Source organism: Fulmarus glacialis, unplaced genomic scaffold (assembly GCF_000690835.1).
Source record: "Fulmarus glacialis isolate BGI_N327 unplaced genomic scaffold, ASM69083v1 scaffold26731, whole genome shotgun sequence".
Taxonomy (NCBI): Eukaryota; Metazoa; Chordata; class Aves; order Procellariiformes; family Procellariidae; genus Fulmarus; species Fulmarus glacialis.
The window spans coordinates 78,225-100,492 of record NW_009191299.1 but is presented as its reverse complement, the minus strand read 5'-3'; the positions used below and the strand labels follow the sequence as shown (position 1 = coordinate 100,492).

At 44.4% G+C, this 22,268-nt stretch overlaps 1 protein-coding gene across 1 annotated transcript in view; it reads right to left on the bottom strand.

Moving 5' to 3' along the window:
- LOC104083239 (protein unc-80 homolog) overlaps positions 1-22,268 on the bottom strand; it is a gene marked incomplete at its 5' end in the record, with an annotated part of 109,269 nt that overhangs the window by 9,375 nt on the left and 77,626 nt on the right. The window contains 11 exon segments of the mRNA XM_009586655.1: positions 2,006-2,144; positions 4,143-4,322; positions 5,227-5,392; positions 6,275-6,459; positions 7,974-8,180; positions 8,921-9,044; positions 10,901-11,026; positions 13,348-13,471; positions 15,871-16,071; positions 20,101-20,319; positions 20,629-20,664. Of these exon segments, the coding sequence (XP_009584950.1) occupies positions 2,006-2,144; positions 4,143-4,322; positions 5,227-5,392; positions 6,275-6,459; positions 7,974-8,180; positions 8,921-9,044; positions 10,901-11,026; positions 13,348-13,471; positions 15,871-16,071; positions 20,101-20,319; positions 20,629-20,664 (1,707 nt within the window).

Below are 22,268 nucleotides of genomic sequence, written 5' to 3'. Positions count from 1 at the left end.
GGAAAGAAAATGCAAAAAGCATGCGATTGTCTCTGTTTTCAAGGGAAAAAATATCAACGGAATAAAAAAGTAAAAAAAAAGGACGGTAACATTAATTGGTCTCGCACGCTCAACAGCACATATATGACTCAGAGGAGCTGAAAGAACATCTGATAACAGGAGCAGTCTTTAGAGGGAGTTTACACTACATGGAGACTTCTACATCTCTGCTGAGAATCGGGGAGCTGCGAAGTTCGGTAGGATGTGTTTCCACAGGAAATAAGGGCAGGGAACTGTTTCCAAAGCCATTTTCCTGCAGCATTTTCATTTATTTTGGTTCTATTTACTTCCAGCTTCATAGAAAGCTTTCTTCTTCCCCCTTCCCCATGAGCCACTTCTTCCTGAGGGAGGGCTAATCTATCTCCCAGGAGCTACAGACCACGCTCCTTCTGGGGTACAACTCTACGGACAAACATCTGGAAAACAAGGTCTCATAGTGCAATGAAACTGTAAGTAAACAGCTGGCGTGGATCCTGGCAAATGAGTACACAATCACATTGCTTTTCTACACTTCAGCCATTCGGGCAGGAGCAGCCTTCTCAGCCCATAGGAAAAACATCAAAGAAAGCAAGCAGTCTGCTGGGCTACCAGCAGGAAAGCAACAATAATATTACTTAACATTAATTAGTTTACATTTGTGAGGCAGTCTGAAAGCCCAGAGACCATACATAACTAAAAAGGGCATGAGGTTGTGGACTATGATTATGCTTGCTGAGCTTGTTCTGTACCTACACAGATGAAAAGCGATTCTCCTGGTATACCATGTACTTAAAAAGTAGAGAGCAAAGCTCTGTTGTAATTAAAGTCTTTTTTTCTCAGCATCACCATGACTTGGGATTGCACAAAGCAAACATTGCTATCAGTCAACTGTGACTCTTATGAAGTTTATGCATTGAAGATGGTAGTGAAAGATTGAGGAAAATGCAGTCTTGCATATTAATTTTTCAAGAAACAAAGGGACTGAATCAATTGAGTTCAAAAGTCAAATGAGTTCCTGTGGGCCCTTTTGTTGAAACTCCCAGATAAAATCTGTGTAACTTCTCTCTTGTAAATCACTTCTCCCATCTCTGCTGCTATGTACCACAGCTGTTACTTTTCCTTCATGTATCAAGGTTATTTCTTTAATTCCAAGCAAGACTAGGGAGGGAACAATGTTGTTTGATTTTACAAGGCTGGTCAAGAGATAATGTAGAATTTATTCTTTAAAGGTTCAAAGGAAATAACATAAATTAATCTGTCCATTGTCAGATATCCTTGGATAACTATGTCACAGACAAATAAAACAATAAACATTGCTTACTTAGAAAAAAATCACATTGAAATGCAAAACTTCTCTCTACATCTTCTAAAGATGTACATTTCCCAAATTCCAATCTCTTTCTCACCACTCCATGTTAACCAGGAATAAGGCTTTCAAAGTTATTTCTATCAACAAGTACTTTTCTGGTTCTGAACAGTATTAAATCCCATCTTTGAACTTGACATTCAGTTTCTGTGATGAGCTAGTAACTGTTCTAGGAAGGACAAAGACTACATGGAAGAAAACAAAGTAAATCAAACAGATTGCCTCTGCCCCAGCTTCTCAGGATTCCTCCCCACTTCCTACACAGATTGTGTACAATCCCCTCGTTCGATGAATAACCCCAAAATCATGTGTTTTCTTTTTGCTATCCATGGTAGTAGCAGAAGAAAATAATAGCGCTGAGGGTTTCCGAAACTGTTTAAGAGGAAGGTTTCTGTGGATGGCAGCCTGTTCTTATGGACCTTATGCAACACAGATCATCCTGGAAAATCTTCATTTCCCACCCTGCACCCGTGGTCCAACACTGTTTCAGGATGAATAAATCTAGCATCACTATGCTGGCACTGATTCCACTATCCCACATCTCTGATGTACACGTAATATACCTGCGCCATTTCTGCTCTCGTGAATATAATGAGAAAGGCGAAAAGCCCATGTTGTTACCTTTGGCTGGGTAACATGCCCACCTCAGCCTGAGGTGCAGACACGCTGGAGAGATGGCTGGAGAACCGCCTCCTCCCAATGGCACCCATAAGGTATGCTTCTTGTTCACTTACCACACTGGGCATGCTCAAGGAGTCATCTAGAAAGAGAGAAAAAACAGGAAAGGAGAGGAAACAACCACCCCAATCCCCACCTACATATTTACAGTCATCAAGAGACAACAGGATGCCAAAGGTGTACCCAGCATTTACTTACCAAGACCCCAAACCTGCAAATTTTAATCCTTCCATTAGATTTTACAGTCACAGTTCAGCAAGACATATGCATAAAACCCTACAGGATGAGGAACCCAGCACACATGGGGCAGGGATTTATGGACGCTTTCAGCTTCTATGGCTCTCAGGAGAACGTGTTTGGGGAATTCAGCTTCCACTAGGGCTTAATGTGATTAATAAATTGTTTGTTAATATACAGTGGTTTCTGGCATAAAAGTTGTAACTGGACATTTTGCTGGTGTGAAATAAACTGCTGCTATGATATAGCAAAGCACTGTTAGAAAAGATAAAATACATAACAGTAAAATGCAGAACTGACACCCTTTAACACCCTTTGAGACATGCATTTTAAAATGTCACCAAAAAATTGGATAAATTGACTCAAATACATCCTACTGCAACTGAATTATGCAATAGTTGGATTGTGATCAGGACTGCTTGAAATTTTCAGTGCTGTTTCAAATTATATAAAGTACCTGGAAAGAAATGACTCTGTTGTGGTTTTTACCACAAAAACTTCTAATTACAAATAAACAAATAAAACAAAGGGGAAGTTTCGTGTAATTTTCTCTTTTCTTTTTGACCTTTTCCAATTTTGATATACTGAAATATTTTATGGCAGCATTAAGCCAAGGCAGGGCTGAGGTAATACTGCCGCAAGCAAATAGGAAGATAGCACTCATCGTTCCACACAGTGGCTCATAATTGATCTGAGGCTGAAACCAGAGTTTGCCACAGTGAGTATCTGAGCCATGTATCAGCAGTACAATACTGGGTGAATTGTACAATGTCTGGTGATAAACCCAGCTAAAATAAAGTTGGCCTGAGCCTGGAAAGTTTCAGGCTAACTGTTCTTCCCCAAAAGGCAATTCTGCTGTAACTGCACAGGCCTTTCTTTTGAGCCACCCATTTTCACTCCTTTTGTTTAATGTCTTTGGGGAATAGTCAGCAGTCCTCAAATACAGAAGTGGAGCGCCTGAGTTTCAGGCATTGAGGCAGCCAACTGTTGCAGCACCAGAAGACAGTATCCCTGCTAAAGTAGAGGAAGCCCAAGCCTGATGACATATGAGCAGAGTTTTCTACCCTGGCTTTCAGTGATGGACAACTCAGAAGCAGATGGACAGCTCAAAAGCAGAGAGAAGGCAAAATTCCAAGAATAACATGAAACTCAGCTGAAATGACAAAGCAACATTCAGGTCATTGCAAATTTAGTCCCCAAAAGATTCCCCATCCCATTCCTTCTAAACTGGCACCAGAAAGCCTGGCAACCCCAGAACCTGCCGGCTGCCCAAAAGGGAGATCGAGCTTTTGTTGTCAGTAGGTTTAAGGCTTAATTTCCTCTTTGTTAATCGAGTGACACAAGCACACAGACATTCCACCCTGCAGAGAGCCACAGCTGGATCCCATGCAGCACAGGGACAACATATTCCATGTTGGAGTGTCTGGACAGAAGTGATGAGCAGGAAGTACTAAGATCCTGCAGAAACAGGATCCTAAGTACAGAGCCAGCCACAGCCCCTGCCTACTGCCATGACGAAGGTCAAAGAGAGAACCGATTGCCAAATGCCTTGTCAGCACTGTGAGGATTGCACGTTAGCCGAGGTCTCATACGCTAAAAATCTGCCTGTGCCCTTCCCTTTTCCCTACCCAGAGCTCTGGAGGGAACGAGGAGGTATGTAATGACCCAAGCTTTAACACCATGAGGTGTGTAGCAACCACACCAGTTTCTTAGCTTTGTGCCCCTATGGGCCTTTTGTTCACACTGGGACAGGGACAACTGTCTTCCCCTCCCAGCCGTCCTCTGGGGCATTAGGAAAACATCTTCAATACTGGGGGCTTAGCTGGAATCAGTAGCCACATACTTTCTTCGTCCTCCTCATCGGTGCGGCTCAGCGTGTCTTGCGAGGCCTGCTGGGAAGGCTCGCTTTCCTGCTCCCAGACCGTGCCAGTGCCGGTGTTGGAGCGGGACATGGTGGCCAGGCTCAGGCGGTAAGCAGAGGTGGAGGTGCCCACGGTGCTGACAGATGTCTTCCCTTGGTAAGCTGCGCGAGAGTGGGAAAACCAAACCAAGTCAGTGCTGGAAATCAATAACCAGCCAAGCATTCCTGTCATGTCGGGCACCCGATTCTGCCTGGACTAGTGGGGCAGGGGTTGGCAGAGGTGATAAAACAGACACAGCTGCCCTGGCTCACCTCATCTCTCCAAAATTTCTGTCTGTTTTTCTTATGCAGTCTGATTTTCTCCCTCAATCTTAATGTCATATTTTCCAGATCAGCTTCAACATTTAGGAACAAGGCAAATTATTACCAAGGAAAAAAAAAGGCTGAGGCATTTTCTTTTGAATTTGCTTTCCTTTCTTAAGAACAAAGCACATAAAATCTCTTGCTGTGCACAAGCAGTGGCTGCCATCTCGTGGCAACAAGGGTGACTGTTACAGGAGAAAAGTGTCCCTTCATGCAAGAGAGAATTCAGTGCACCATTAGCTCGGGGACGCTGATCTGCACTGCGCTGGTAAGAGTGGAGAAAAATAAAAAAGAGACCAAGAGGAGAAAGGAGGAGGCAGATCTGCTGCTGACAGACAGACGTCTCTACCCGAGCACCTTTGGATTTACAGAGATGTAGGCAGCGTTTTGCTGCCTTGCGGGTTGGGGCTGCACAAGCCAGCTGTGACAGTGACAGACGGCTGCTGGGAAATGGGACACAGACTTACTGGAAAAAAATGGGCACGACAAGGTGCATTTCACAACTAACCTGGACTTCTGTTAGCTGTCCAGTGGCAAGGCTGGGCTGGGCATAGGGCCTGATCCAAGGGCAGGCTGTCGGGGTGTGGGTGGATTACCCCAACCCCACCAGGCAGCAGGCAGGTCTGCCTCACAAGTTAATTTACGGGTGAGCCAGCTGGCCAGAGTGGGCTGATGGCCCTTATCTCTCTCCCCTCCTCCTTACCAGACCCGCTGTGCACTGCCTCCTTCAGGATCTTCAGCTCGTTATTGAATTCGGCAATGAGGGAGCTCTTGCAGAGCGGGCGCGGTATGAACCGTCTCTCCAGCTGGTCGGCAATGTGCTGTCGGGCAGTCAGCTCCTCGTGGTTCTCAGCCGGCTGGGCCAGCAGCTGCAAAATTGGGACACGTTATCATTGCAGGGAAATGATGCCCAGGGAACTGGGACTAGTCTCCAGACCAGCATGAGTCTGCAGCCAGCAGACCGTCCTCTTTGTAGGCATGAGGTTTTGACTCCAGCTAGGAGGTTTTCACCTGTCTACCAGGGACAACCTTATATTTGACTGAACAGATATCAAAACCTCACTGACATTGGTACATGGGGATGAGCGCTTCCTTATGCCAAGCTCTACCCTCAGACATGAGACAGCTCCTTCCTCCAAGATGATTAGTCTAAGTGGTGAGACATGGTAGGCTAAATAGTGCTAGTCTACCTGGTAAGCAGGGAAGAGCCGTGATTAACTTAAGCCCTGGCCACCCCAGCCTAGCAGCTGTCTGTCCATCCACAAGAGCCCTGTCAGAACCTTCACCCAAGAGGTGGAAAGTGGAGTGGTCCTTCCTGGCTGTTAGCTGTATTGCCCGGCTCTCTACAGAAGAGGGATTTCTGGAAGATTTCTGCCGATCATGCCAACCCCCTCCTAGGTTCAGAGCATCCACACTACTTCCAAGTGCTTTGAGTGTCTTTGTTGCAAAACTAAGTCCACATGAAAATCCTCTTGGTCGAGCCTGATAATACTTTCCCACCCATGGGAACTAAGAATAGCTGTACTCTGTGGATCAGAGCTCCTGTATGACTGGCAGACTCTTTAGAGTTGTCTAGGAAAAAGCCCTGTGATTTAGTTTCAAAGGGTTCATAGGCCTATTAACTTCTGAAAAGTCACTCCCTATGTAAACACACAGTTCTTCCAAGAATGCCATTCCTCTGTTCTCAGCAGGGGAATAAAGGATATCTTGCCTTCAGGGAGTGATCTAGCAGGAGCCAAAGCAACTGTTACCTTGCACTGGATGAAGGGCCGAAGGAGCACAAAGATAGGGATCCGTGTTCGTACGATAAAGTCGAGGAAATCCCACAGGGCCAGCCCTCCCACCTTCCGAAGTGCCATCTCTTTGACTTGCAGGCTCAGCCAGTACCACTGGCTGTCCAGTTGGCGTTCAAAGCAAACAAGGATCACCTTCAGGGCTACAGGGGAACACACACCAGCAAATGGCAGTCAGAGATGTAATCAGTGTCCCTTGCAAGCATCGAGGGAGGAGTGGGGGGGCCACAGTGGGCACAAACCTACAGAGGCATGCATGCATGCACGTGCACATGCACACCCACACACCTCAGAGTCACAAGTGTCTTTTCTATCAGTCCCCAAATGCTGCAGGGGAGGAGGGCGAACTTCTTGTAATAAAGGCCTCGGGATCAGGACTGAGAGTCCCATTTCCAGAGAAATTTTCCTCCTTCACACCTAAGTTCCTCTATATTTTCTTGCTCTAGCTTTCCCTCTCCCTCCCTGCAGAGTTCTTTTGTCTTCCTGGAATTAGATATCTTGAAAGCAGCTCAGGGGGGGAATACCGCCCTGGCTCATCAGACAACCTCAAAAATCTTGATCAAGCATATCCACACACAGAGTCACCCTATGAGCACAATAACCTCCAGGTTATTTATGGGGTAATGAAAAGAACCTTTCTAGCAGTGCAGCTGCATGAGTCATGGCCAAACTGTAATCTGAACAAAAATACAATCCAGTAAGCCAAGGGCTGTAATTCACAAGAGCACTGCATTACAAATGGGGATGAAGAGCAGTAAGGTTCAGAAAAATGCTCTATATTAAATTGGGCAGTGACCAACAGTTAGCTCACAGGAGAGACAAGAAATCTCCCTCTTTCCATGCTCCCCTGGTCTGGAACAAACAGAGGAGGGAGGCCTGGGAATTATTGGGGGAAGGTTGACTCCATCTTTCTTAATGGGATGGTCATGACATCTCAGCCGTCACACATCTGTATCCAGGTTGGGTAGGGGGCTAAATTAGTGGTGATTTGCCATTTTTGCATCAGTGTTACCCCATTCCTCAGATATGGGTTAAGAAAGACCTGAATATAAGTCTTCGGGTAAACGCCCTCACAAAATCAGAAACAGAAACTGTTTGAGGAGTGAGAGCTCTGAGACAAAACTCTCCCCATAATCTGCACTGCTGCTGCATCTCCAATTTGATTATTTTTTCTTTCCTTTCACCTGTGGGTCATAGGTGAGAAAATATAGTACTACCTTGCAGCAGCATATAGTGAGCAGAGGGAATATCAGTCAGTAAGGACCGTGTGTGTGCAGGGCCAACAGGCAGACAGACTGCATCACCTTTCACTCTAGCTAGCCAAGGGCCAGTGCAACTGTGATATTAGGGGCTGGTAGGCATTCTGACTTGCCTTTTGTGGCTTCACTGCTATATCCTGGCAGTATGAAAACTGAGCGACTTCTAGCTGCGCTGCAATCTCCTCCAGCTGCAATGCAGACACTGCTCACGGTGCAATGCATTCCAGAGATACTCCTGGCTTCACGCCCTGGCCTGGCCCCTTGTTCAGGACAAGACCTACAGCAGCTCTAAAGAGCTCAAACCTGCCTGAGACGGTTTTCTTTGGTGCTGTCTAGAGTCTTGAACACTCCATTTTATCTCTGTCTCTTCCCAGCGGTGAGCAGAAGCCATCACTCACCCAGGTAGGCAGCCTGGCTGGTGGACTCTGCGAGCCCTTCCCGCCGCAGGTCCTTCCCCGCATCCCCTGGGGTGGAACAATGGGCAGGGGAGCTCTCCAGCATAAAATTCTTGCTGCGGGAAGTGCTGATGATGCGAGGTGGCAGAAGGATATTGATAACAGTCTGGAGCAGCAGCAGGACCTCAGGCTGCTCTAGCCAGGGGCTGTCTGAGATGCATTCGGAGGGGAGAGAGAGAGAAAGATCAGGCTACATCCCATCAAAGACACCCAAAAGATCCAGACCCTGTTCAGTTCCAAAATGGGATGCAATCTCAAATGTCCCCTAAGCCAAAACTCCGTCCCCCACACCTTGTTATGCTGCTTCTTCTCCTGCAAGCAAAGGCAAAGTTTATTTTAGCACCAACAGAAACACACACAAACACAGAACTACACAGCACAAAGAAATGTCCCATTCAGTGGTCTCATAATCTCATTTCCTTTTGACATTCCCCTCTCCCTTTACTCTTTGCTTTCGTTTAGGGATTTACCAGTGATCACCCTCTATAGAAGAAAGCAAGGAGCAGGACTTGTGCCAGACAAGTGGCATGGATTGGGCAGACTGCGATCCACAAGGGCACACAATTTCTGTGACCTCTGCTCCCGTCTGTGGTTTCTGCTACAAGAGATTTGTCTTGCCCTGCACTCCAGTTTCAAAAGAAGGAGCACATCTGTGCAAGACCTGACTCAAGAACAATGGCACAGCTGAAGCAAAGAGAAGAAACAACAACAACTTCTCCCAGTGGGGCTCTTTTCAGTCTCGGACCCAAAGGGCACTTAGCTGACACACTGCCAGTGACAGAAAACTAAATTAAAAAACAAAAATACAAAATCAACAGAGAGCAGGGAAAGTGCAAACATCGGTTGTCAGAAAAGGGGGAGAAAAATTCTTTTTGTTAAATTAGTCAGACCTTTGCTTCCAGATCCTACTGTGAGCACAAATGGAATCAGTAGGTTTAAAAGCATTCCTTCCCTTCTTTCCTGATTGGTGAATGGGGAGACGACATGGCTTAGGGGGAAATCTTCTTTCAAAGCCTGTGCAGTAATAATAAGAAAGGATTAAACGATTTCATCAGCAGATCACACACACAAGTTACTGCAGGGAATGACGATCCCCTGGGCATCTGTTTACAAAGTACAACACCGGCATTGCTGTCCTGATTGAATTAGAAGCCCTGAGACCACTTAGTCAGGAGTAAAAGGAATTCACAGAGTAATATAGGTGTTACCTGCTCTTGTTATAAGCCAAGAGGTAAGAAGCCCAGATTCCTAACTCATAGATATCATTAACAAAATCAGACGTATCCCACAGGAGTCAGCTGAGTGTTAGTCCTAAACTCTGCACTACTGTGAATGGCATCAGGATCTGACCCAGGCTACGGGGAATAAAAAAACAAACAGAGGAAATTGCACAAATGACATGATCTAAATATTCTGCTGTCCGAACACGGAGGTTATTCCCGAACACATTTTTTGTTCTGCCTTTGTGCTGCCCTATCATCCTCCCTAACACAAAGAATCAAGTCTTGAAAAATAATCAAAATGCATATTTACTTCTTGACGCATAGTCAAGCCTAAATTGAAAGATCTTCCATCTTTAGAGGAGGTAATACAAATGACTGTCAGTACAACTCTGCTCATTTGCAACTTCCCAGTTGCTACGGACTTAGCTGTGAAATGCAACCAAACCTTGCAACCCCTCAAGCTTGCAGATCTGGGCTGAGAAATTCCAGGAGAAGATGTTTTCTGATGGGGTGTGAAGTACTTCTGTTTCACATCCTGCTGGAAGTATTAGGAATATGACTACTCATATGTTTTTCTGACACGTTTGGTTTTCATTACATTTAAAGCCCATGAAAAGAATGAGTGAACAGGGAGCTGAGAATAATAAAAGTAAAAACTCCCAGTACTTTAAAAAAATTATTAATTTGGTATCTGGTTTTAAAAAAGAGAAAAGATTTCAGAGAACGTGAAGGTGGCCCTTTTTTTGCTGTTGACTAAAGAACCATTACTTCAGAGCTGGAAGAAATCTGTCCTCTTTCTGTGTCACTTGGTACCAAAAAGTCCTTTTGTGCCTCATGCTCTGAGGGACAGCACTGTGTTTTGGTCCCTGTAAGCCGTGCTTCCCAAGCTGCTCCACTGCTCAGAAATACCTGCTGAAGTATTCAACTGGATGTGCCAATGCATATTTAAAAATGGAAGTTGGAGCTAGACTAGGAAATTTGTCCCTTCATTGGTCACCATTCTGTCTGATTTCATGCCAATGGGGAGGGAGAGGGATACAGAGGCAGAAAGACTCTGTAATAGTTATGGCACTGCTATGAGAAAAGAATAGTGATGAATTCTCCAAAAAGTCCAGGATGGGTTTTTTTATTCTGGACAACAAGGATGCTATTGAGTCAGCAGCTGAAAAGCCAAGTTGCCCTGCTTTTTTGAGCTGGCACACTGTGTGACCAGCTCAGGTAAGAGCAGAAGAGCACAAACTCCACTCTGTTACACACATGGTCCCACAGGAAAAGAGGTAGGGTTGCATGGATGTGACCCAGGCCAGGGCCCATCTCCCTGTGGCAGGAGACTTATGAGAACTCCTTCGATCCCACAGAGAAAGCTAACGTGCTTGTCAGAGCCTTAAACAGCATCAATCAGCCTGGACTTCAATGGCAGTGTTAAGCTGATGGATGCTTGCTGTGGACTTGGCCCCAACAGGTGAATTCTGAGCTCAGTTCAAGCCTTCAAAAAGAAGAGAGAATTTACATGTTGCTTCTCTTTCATTTTTGGTGTATGTTCCACAGTTTTTGCCCAGCTTTTGCAGAAAGAAAACAGAGCACCGATGAGTTGGTGTCTCAACCAGAAGTTATAACAGGCCTGGCCACAGGCCAGGGCAGACAGACCTGTATCTGCAATGCTACAAGCCGGACAACAGCTGTGCTGAAGGGCAGAGGTGGCGAGAGATAAGGGCTGAGATGAAGAAGGGGTAATCCGTCAGCCACACTGGAAGGTCCTACCACTCCCATCACCTGCAATACAAACAGAGCACATCACCACAACTGACTACTTGCAGCTTCATCCATGCCATATCCTCCAACGTCAGTGAAATGGAGGGGCCTTCCATTGAGCACTGAGTTGGGGTGGCTCTAGGAGAACCAGCCCCCCCAGTGGTCCTTGCGGCAGCTGGGGCCAGTGAAGAGAAGGAGTTCTAGCAGGGAAAAGGAGGGGAGAAGAGGGAACTAGCAAGGATGGAGGAGTGCACAGGTAACCTGGTACATTTATCAATGTACCCAGTACCAGCCCTGAATGACCAGCACTGGACCGGTGGAACAATTAGAGTTGGAGGATATGTCATGTAACGACTGTAACAAATAAAAATATGTCATCAGAGCAAAAAGTCTGCATTGAAACTGGATATCTTTTCCCTTCTCTTGCTGATCTACTTGAAAAATAATGTCCTAAGTCTGACCCAAGCCGGGTTTTGTACAATGTTCAGATTCCTCTCAAACACAGTCTGTTCTTAGGAACCCTAAGTATGATTCATCTCACCTGACCCCAGATGTGTGAAGCAGAGTCACCTGCATGTGACCTGATTGTCTGGAACTCCTTGAAATACCGGCACAAGAAAATAGCACTTCTAGGGAAGAGATATTTGAACCATTTTGGATGCGTCCCTCAGGAGGAATTAAATCACAGGCCTGCATATGCCTGTTTCTCTCCATGACTAGACACATCTAGATGACGGGAACAGGCAGAAGCTACCTGGTAGACGCCTAAGTTTAGGGGAGATGAATGCACTCTGTTTTCCCAAATTCAGCCTGGGGAGAAAGGCAGTAACCAGTTTTCTGCCAGGAAACCAAAGGACAATTTAGAAGGGCAGAGCCCTTTCTTTATATCAACATGGATTATCATTTAGACATTTCCCTGCCTTCCTGGCTGATCTCTTTCTGGGCTTCGTGATGCAATGATGCAACTGGTCTACACATGATACAGCATGCAGTCAGGAGTGCTCCCAAAGCTCACAGCAGCCGTAGTTCTGACAGCTAAAGGTAAAATACTCTTAACAGTAAGAGTACATCTTTTCCTGGTAGCTCTCCCTGATGCTCCCAGCCAGCTGAATATAAGCATGATGACTGCACTTCAGCACTGTGGAACTTTCTGCTATTTTTAGAGCACTGGCTAATTCTTAATGCAGGCCCTTTGGAGAGCTTGCTGGTGTGATTCACTCTGCTGTGCCTGCTTGCCAAACTGCAAGTCCATTCTAAACTTGTATTTGAGCTAACTCTGTAGAAACCTCCCCATGCAGCAACCCTAAGTAGCCTGAGGGCCCAGATTTGCAGTCCCTCCAAGTAGCTACCTCTGCTTGAACAAGGGAGAAGTCTTACAGACTCTGACAGGCTGGAGCTTCCCTGCCCTTGCAGTGATGAGTGCTGTACAGACTTGAAGGACAGGAGCCTGGCAAAAACTGATATTGCATTTTAACTGATAATTATTGGTTTTAAAGCTCCTCAGAGCACTGGTGAACCCTGGGAGATTTTCTATTAGTGCTAGAAGAAGTCACAACATTTATGTTCTAAGAAGAAAATGTTGTAAAACCCAATGACAATAAAAATGCTATTGCAGTCTTTCCCCCTTTATTTGTATTTTTTCCACATGGAATGTAAGCATGCATGTTTGTCCAAGTGGCTGAAGTTACACTGATATCAAATTGAGGGTTTGCCCCCAGCGTAACAGCTGCAGAAACACGACAATCTATCATGAATGACCAGACAGGCTCCATCTGTATCATCTCTCTGTTGTAACGCACTTAGAAGCATAAATTCTACTAAGAGTGGGATCTGAACATTGTACAGTGCAAACCTGTACTAGATCAAGCCAGGGACATTGCAAACAGTGGAGTGAATCCACCCATGTAAACCCTTCTAACTAGCCAACGCCCAGTGGCCTCTGGCAGAGCCATCAGGGTCCTTCCCCACTGGAGACGGTAGGTATCCCCAGTGCCACCCTCTCCCCGTCTCTACCAGGTGTGTGCAGTCTCCACCACCCCACTCTCCAACTTGCAGCCCTCAACTCTCAGCTCAATCTGGCAAAGGTGGATCTTCAAAGTGGTGCGTGGGAAGCAACGGAAATAAATCGCTTGACCACCGCTGCCGGCCACTGTATCTCCCCATGCACCACTTCAAAAATGAACCTCGCTATCTCTAGTGTCACTTGCGAAGTCCCCTTGCGAGGGATAAGGGGGACAGGTAAAATGACAGGAATGGGAATGAACTGTCATCTTCAGTCCAGAGAAGTCAACAGCAGGGGGAGGTTTAGCAAAGGTTCACGGGGGTGCCGCTCGGCTACTCACCAGATTGACACACACATTGATCAGAGACCTAAGGTGAGGCAGGAAGGATATGATTGGCTGCCTCTGAAGTGTCAAACAAACCCCTTCAATCAAATTGCTGGCAGGCTCCCACTCAACCTGGCGCCTGCAATACAACAGTAGGTGCCGTTAGCCGCGGGCCTCCTGCCCCCCACCAGACGCTCGCAAACACGGCGACCGACACACAGTGACGCCCACAGAGGAAACGTTTCAGACAGCGACGATGTCCAAGATGAGCACGAAGTGCGCAACAGAGAAAAGGTTTTACCCACGCAGCTCAGGAAAGCACAGAGCCACAGAGCAGACTGGGCGTTTGAGAGAGACGAGAAACGTAGCAGAGGGGTCTGCGCCCACGACACAAACCCCCTCGCAGCGGTGTTTCACTCCCCGACGCTTCCCTCCGACAGACGGTGAATGAAAGGGAGCCACCAGACAGCTGTCTCAGATGTGCCTGTGTGGGGAAAGCGGTCTGCTGTGCCATGCTCCCAACCGAGAGCGACTCCTCCATCTCTTGTGGCTTGTGGATGTTCTCACGGAGGGAACAAACCCCATCAGCTGTGAGTGCCCTCTGCAAGCTACTTTGCAGTCCAGTCTGCTCTGCCAGAGTGACTCCCAGACAGAGTTTGCCCTAAACTTAAACCGGCCCAGCAGTATGATCTTTACCTTCCTCACCCTGTGCAGGAGGGCTGATTCATTCCCTACCAGCACCAAAGTCCTTCATTCCAGGATCCTTTCTTCCCTGACACTTCACTTTTTTCACCAAAACAGCTTCCAGGGCTCATGACAGATGCTGAATGGAGTCCTTCCTAACCGTAAGCAGACACAGCATAGGTAACATCAAAGTGGTTCACATCCTTCATCTCAGGGCCTGACTTTTTGGAGTAAGTATAGTTCTCAAGCCAACATCTGACTGTGCACTTACTGGGACAGAAAGACAAGGCTTGCATAACTCGTTAGCTCAAGACTAAAGAATACCCTAGTCAAGCTCCTCGGTATACCTGTCAGAGACACTCGAGGGATCAACTGTTCACTATGTAAGTTCTTATTCAGACCGACATACATCTTGTCTTTCAACATCCGCTGTTCCTAAATCTCCAGAATAGTAGTTTGTTCTTGTACCTGTTCTTACACATATACTACTCCCATCAGACACTGGTTTTGGAGCGAAGTGCCCACAGGAGGCAGCGTGTAGGGTTCTGATGTGAGGACCCCAATGGATGGCTTCTAGGGCCTGGCACCCAGCCCCGTCTCTAAGAGGTTTCTTGGCCCAGTGACGCTTAAATGTAGTTGCTGCATTTGGTCCAGTGGCTTTGCTGTCTCTGTCCCTTTGTGTATGGAAGAGCAGTTTCAGCCAGACATAGGTACAGGCACAGACAGAGAGAATATGAAGGGAATTTTAATTTATGAGCATTCATTCAGCTGACACAAAGGGGAAAGATCTTCAGGAACAGGAACACCCCTAAGCTGCCTTTGAGGCAGAAGAAAGTATGAGCGAGAAAAGAAAGAATGAGCGAGAAGCAGGCAAGACATGGCAAAGAATCAAACCAACAGAAGCATCAAAATTTCTGCCTCTAAATTCTCTATAGGGCAGGAGTTTCTTAAAGCAGATTGTTAGCCAAAGGAAAGTGATAGGCAGTGATGCCAGAAAGAAGAGATCACCTCCCTATTATTTGCTCCATCTTAGTTGGGTACATACAATTCCCACTGGGACCTAAAGTTTCGTGTCTAAGTCCTAAATTCTGATGTTCTCTAATATCATTTGGCTTCTCAGCTGAGACTGCCAACAAAGTGTCTGATTTAAGCAGTTGAGGACATATGCCCATGAGGGTGAATGAGATCAATGACTTTTTTTACTCAGATCACTGGAAAATCCACAGGGCTGAGAGATTTTACACTACCCAGACTGGATTTGTACCACTGCCTCCAAGGTGTGAATGCTCCATATTGAATACTTCTACTATACTGCACCATAATGCTACTATGTGATGCACCAGGCTTTCACTGGCCACTGACTAGATGTAATCGATGCAGTTCTATTCCCTTTACTAAGGAGCAGTCAGGAGCTACTGCATAGCTCCAGACTATTTTTATCTTTTCAGAGAACATAACAGTGTTTTCATGAGAAGGCATGCTAGAAATACTCTTACTACAGTATAACTTTCCATTAAAAAATAAAATTAATCTCCCCAACTCACAGCTAAAATAAATAAAGATGGTAGTGAGATGGTACAAATCTGAAGTCTTAATTTGGGGAAAGAAAAATGAGATTTCTGGAAGTTCTCTCTGTAGTTCTTAATAACCATGCATTTCTTCTCTTGCTACCAGAAGACACAACAAAAATGTCAACATAAATGCACACTTACAGAGATAAAAACATGTGTTTGTTTTCTGTTATGTTGTAAAGGTTCACTGCAACATGACAGTTTTAATTAGATGACATACCCACACTTCAAGGCTTGCAACATCAGAAACGGACCCTAGAGGGTTTCCATTATACCCACTCACCTCAAAGTAGGCATCTTGTGAATTTTATTGAACATACGATCCAATCTCTTTAAGATGAGGATAAGGGCAGGTCTCACCGCCTCAGCTGTCCAGTCAGTGATGGGCAGCATCTCCATGATGTAGCGCCGGAGACCTCGGCTTTCCATCGTCTGCGTGTCATAAGGTGCCAGTTTCAGCAGGGAATGTGCGATTTCTGCCAATCTAAAACCAGGGTTTGTTAAGAGGAAAATCAAATACAACTTGCATTCCTCCACACATGCCAATGAACTAACAGATAAATCTTCAGTAGGCCTAGTAAAAAGAAAAAGATGCAAAAGTCAAATGTACTGCTATTTAAACTCTTAGACCTGAGACCACAGTTCCTGGTCTGTTAAGATTCTTTTGCTGGAATCACTGTTTATATTTATGTACACGTGAATGGTCTAAAGAATATTTTTACATTGATATTAAATGCACCAAAGGAACATCAGGAATCACAGCTTTGTGTAGCTAAAAACAGAGTACCTGAGCTGTTAGTAAGATTACAGCATTGCAAATGCCTGTGAAACACAGACGTGACATCACCTGTATGTCAATTAACGAGTGATTTTATTTGGTTTTGTGCTTGTTTTTCAGTGTCACCACTTCAAGAGGGCTCACTGTGCAATTTTCAGGTGTTAAATTTTAAAAATAATGTGCCATCCCATAAGTCTACACAACATGTACTTTGTATGATTACTCACTGCAGCTTTGATTTGTTTCTCCTAACACCTCTACAGATTGTGTTGCAGTTGCTTCTTCTAACCCTCCCAGATGGCCTCGCTGATGGCATTTTCTGCATTGACTGTGAAATACCATGGCAAGATTCAACTTATACTTGCAGTTTAACAAAGACCTACTGAAATACTTGAATATTTGCAGTGGACAAAGACAAGTAATAAAGCTACATCTATTAATAAAAGGGATAGAAACCTGTATGCTCCCTGAAACATCAATAGACTTTGTAGTGGACTATTACAGTACGATCGTATTCGTATTGTGGTGGCTTCTTCTGAAATGCCTTCAACTAATGGAACATATTTCTATTCTCTTTAAAATCTGCCTAGCAATATCAATGGCAACGAGTTCCTCATATTAACCAAAAGTGCTATAAAAGTGTTTCTTTATCCAGTATTTCTTTATTATTACTTTTTACAACTACTTTGTCCTACTATGGAGTAGGTCTGCTTTCTTAAACACTGTGAAATTTAAATTATCATATGATTCTTTCTGGCAATACAGTATCAGCGGCACATAACGGTATATGAAAACTTTCTTATGCATTATAAAGTGCGAGATCCATCTCATCCAACTTGAGACATCAATCTCAATTAATCTTCTAGCTCTATTCATCAGAAGTAAACAACCTGGGAAATTCTTATCTTCCTGAAATACTGGGATAAACAGCTCCTTGGATGTGCATCTCCCTTTTCATTAGGTCCAAAAAGATCTTTATAACTTTTGCAGACTAAACATTTAACTTTTAAATGGCTAAAATTGGGTGAGATGAATCCTGTCTGAAGTGACTAGCATATCATCTTGTTTTCTGAAGTCTCTGAAATGGTATCTGTCAGGCTCCCAAGACCATGGCTGTCACATCACATTCTCATAAATCTGCTCTCTACTTAGAAAAGTTTTCTTCTTCCTACAGCGGTTAAATCCTGTCAGTCATTTCACTGATACTTATGAAATGAATTTATGTAAGAATCAAGCTGATGTTTGCTTTTATTTAGGCCTAACTGTGATAAAGCAATTCAGGTTCTAACCCCAATAAAGCAGTTATTTCTAGCACTTTCCAGGAGACATAAGAGAATCAGAGCACAACTCATTATCTTCTGCAAATCAATCCCTTAGTTTTACTGCTGTAACATTTGACCATGAAAGACCTTCTCTCTTGAAACGAATGCAGTATTTGCCAGCTACTGTGTACTGTGCTTCACGGAAATCTTCTCACAAGAAAGTATCCTTCCAGAAAATATACCAATAACACCTTCTGTACATATGGATTTAAGTTTGCTAACTTGTCTTTTAAGAGAGGGACATAAAATAGTTTAAGAACAATTAAACTCCATTACTCTGGAATATAAAAACTTGTAGAAATGAAGTTCCTGCATTATTGTTAAACTGCAAATACTTCTGGGTAGTACACTAGAGCATTCTTATGTTACATACAAATGTAAGACTAGGATAATAAAAAGAAGCAAGCCCCTTGCTTTACTGCACTAAATAAGGTTAATTTATCAGACACATGTTCCTCACTCCCATTGAAATCATAAAAAAACCCCAACATGTCTAACCAAGGACATAATCTGTCCTGAGAATCTCACCTTTGTTTCTAACGTAAGATTAAAGTTCTTAACTCAGGCTTCTATTGCTAAAAGTCATGGAGTTTGTAATGCAGCTAAACAGATGTATTGATTTCTGAGGCTTATGTCCCTCGGAAAAATGTAAAGGTGGCACTGCAAAAGCAACGATGTCCATCAGGTTTTCAGTTTGTTTGCAGCCAAGCACTACATAGAATGACACGCATCTATGGAAACAGACATCTCTTGTTTAAAATTACCCTCTAAATTATTAAACATTTGCCAGAGGGGAGGAACAGCAACATTCAATCATTCAATCCGTATGCAAACACACAAACCAAACAAAAACCACTTCTCAACTCCCAAAGGAATTCGGGGCATTTGTTAAACAAGACCTAAATTAATGTCAAACTCAATTTTGTGTTCTATAGAGACAGCCTGAACCCAAAGATCTCTAATTGTGACAGAATCTCCCAGCTAAGGGGCTTTGCCATTTTTTTCAGAGCATGCATGTAAAAGGTAGAAGAACTTTTAGAGGGTTTTCCTTGGTCCAGGGGCAGGAACAGAGCTGGCTCAGTGCATTGCTAGGATCTGTCACCCTTCAGCTTCCTTTAGAGGGTATTTGAAAGGAAAAAAGCATAGCACTCAAAGAGGGGAATAATTCACAGCCAGAATGGCCTCTTGGGGTTCAGAGAGCAATCTAAATTACTGTTAAGGTGGTTCTGATTCACTTTTGAGGCCAGTCCCAAACAGCTTAAGATTTCTTTGGTATCTTTCCTATTTACTTTAATACTCTACTGAGCACTGTTTGGCTTAAGCCATAAAAAAATGCCTCTTGCTATTTAGCTATTCTGTATTCAAAGAATGACCTTGAAGTATTTCTCTGTCTCATAAAAGAATTCAGATAGCTGTCTCCCTGTGAGCCCCTTGCCAAGAGATACACTAGGACCACCTCATATTAATCCCAGTTTTCCTTTTGAGGAATGCCAGTCAGAACAGTGCTAACTGTGGCTCACTCGGAGAGTATCTGTGCTGTTTTCATTGAGATGCATCTTACCATGAAACAACTCTAATGAATTTATGTTTCCTGAGAGAATACTATGTGAGAAAGAGGTTTCCCCTGAAAATGAATGAAAAACTGACAACAGAATCAGTCCATTCCCTCTTGTCCCAGTTTTTGTTGTCTTTTACATCTTGACAAACTGCTCAGTCGCAACTTATGCCATTTTGTGTTTACCATGAACGGCAAACAGAGAAGAGAATTAGATCTCAAGTGCTTAGAAGGCCCTACCCCCAACTTCTTCTTGGTCAGCACCACGTGAAACGGTTTGCAGTGAGCATCCAACCAGCAAGCTGGGCTCAGTGCTGCACCTTAATAAAAGACTCGTGCACCTGCTGCATCACACGCTGAGGTGGTGGTCCTGTAAATGCCTCCTGCCCCATCCTCCCCCGTATTTCAGGCACTTATGCAATACAGTGCAGTGGTTGCTCTGCCCTTCTTGCTTGTTAGCAGCTAGTTCTGATGCACGGTGTCACAGGAGAGGATAAAGGTTGTATTCAGCCAGCTAGGCAGCTTCCCCAGCCTTTGCCCTGCAGAGGCAGCCTTATCTGCTCTGCTCCTCACTGCAGCTTATTCTGATGTATCAGAGAGGCTTCCGCGGAGCTATTTCATCCACTGGAGATGGGGGTCTGAATAAGACCAGAGGAGAGCACACGAAACCTTCCTTACACACAAGCAGCATCAGGTACAATCTAAGGAACATCCAAAACAAGCTCTGCATCTTTCAGACAGCAACAGGCAACTACACTACCAAAAAGTGATTCCGTCTGCTACTATGAAAAAATTAAGAGCTAAAAGAAAGGAATCACCCTAAAATGAACAAGTAAAAGCAGAATGCCTGTGGAATACCTCATGTGGGACTTCACATCCAGCAGCTCCAGAGAAGTCACTCGGGGCTCACCAGCCAGATTCTGCAAAATCTTCAGCCTTGGACCACAGTGCTTGTAAAACTCCGTGCAGATATTCAGCAATGACTCCCTTGGTCTCCTGAACTCCTCTCTGGCAATTCGTTCATCCAGCTCCTCTCGGGGAAGACCCTGGCCCTCCTCCAGTAAGTGAAGGTTCTCCCTGGAGGATATAAAATGGGAAAAAGTAGGAAGTGTTACATACAGTGGAACAGCAGGTATTGCTTTCCGATGCAATTGAAAAGAAAGATATGAGCATCTGCAATAAAAAAAAAAAAAAAAAAAGGGAAATCATAATCTGCAAAGTCTTGTTAAAAATGTAAATAATTTCTATACGAGCTATCCTTTGCCACCCTCCCCTGAAAAAAGGCTGCCTGTCACAGCAACGGTGGGTAGCACCCAGTGAACCTGGAAACTGCTAGGGAACAGTCCATCACGTGTCAGGGAAGATTGGGCGACGATTTTACTGTACCTGATAAAGTGTAGTTTGGCTCCTTGTTCTGGGTACCTGGGAAAACAGAAACAGTGCGGTTGTAAACAGCAACTTAGTAATGCCTAAACTGTGCCTTTCTGAAAGAAGGTGATACTGTTCTAGCCCAGAGGTATACTCGCCATGGGCAGGATGGTATCTTGTGTCACTGGAACAATAGCTACACATAGTTAGTGACCACATTGAGTAGCCTTTACATCCCTACTGGCAGCAAATAACAGATTCTTATAGCTATTGCCCTTGTTATGAAAGGAAAAAATTCAGGCTTAAAAACCATAGCCCTTTTTCAAGCAATTTCTCTTACTGATTTTCACCCCAGTGCTCAGTCTGTTTCATGAAGCCAGAGCTCACCTAGTGGAAAGAATAGCTCAGCGTGTTTTTTTGTTATATTGTAATTTTCTCTTGCCACTTCTTGTTGAGAAAGCATTAACAAACCACTTGGCTAACACATCCAAGGCTGGAACAGCGATCATTCTACCATCATGAGACTCCTGCTGTTGCTAGCAGATGTCTGTTGCAATGATAACACAACAGAAGAAACAAGGGCAGGAAAACTGGAGCAGTGCAAAAATATTTTGGATCAGAGACTGAACGTTTGATAATCAGAAAGATCTGGAAATGTAAACCAAGATGTCTGAGTCACACAGCATCAGGAGTCTCTATGTCGCCTGTCAGCAGATACATATTAACTGCTCTCTAAAATCAGCAGATAAATAATAAAGTACTACTTTCCATTACACCTTGTTTTCCTTAGACTGGGGAATCTTGCAATGGAAGTAAATGGCATATATCCACTTCAGACTTGAGCATGAAGGGGTTTATCTGCTTCTCAGATCTGGGATTGAAAGTCAAATCTGTGTTTCATCCATGCCTGAATTGGTCTAAAAGAATAACAGACTGATTCCAGGAGTTACCAACCAAGATGTGTACACTACACATCTATAAATTGACATAATAGCCCTTTGATGATCCATGCAGAAAGAGTTATTTCTATCTCCCTTCAATACAAAAAAAGACAGGGAATAACTTGGAAAGCATGTCTTGCCAGAATGGTGTTGCTGATTTACAGCCCTGTACAGCCCATGGTATTGTACTATTGTGCACAGACTTACTATCAGCTGTTACAGACAAAAGAGAAATCCAGAGGAAATACTCTGCTCTGGAAGAACAGCTACTCTAGCTTTTGGCAGGGGAGGATTCCCTTTCCAGGTCAGCACAAACATTCAGATTTTAAGCACAGTAAGGCATAGCCTGGCCAGGATAAGGCAGGGCTGCCCGCAAGAGTAATCAGTACTGCAAAGAAAACCTTCTTAATCCCAAATGCTTGTGGGTGGATCTTAAGCCCTTGCTCCGTGACTGAGTAAATTGTCCAGTGGCCTTGTCTAATTTGCAGCAGCCTAATTGTAATGGCCAACGAGCAGTATTAGTCTGCTGGCACCATCTCCTTCCTTATTTCCTTCTTCCATGAGAAGGTTTTTTTGTGGGTTTTTTGGTTTTTTTTAAGAAGGACAAAAATATTGCCAGTCATTCTTCCCTTTCTCTCAGATTCTCTGCCACCCACTCCTTTGCTATCTGTAACTGCAAAAAAACCCCAGACCAATGTGGAGGTAAAGGTGATAGAA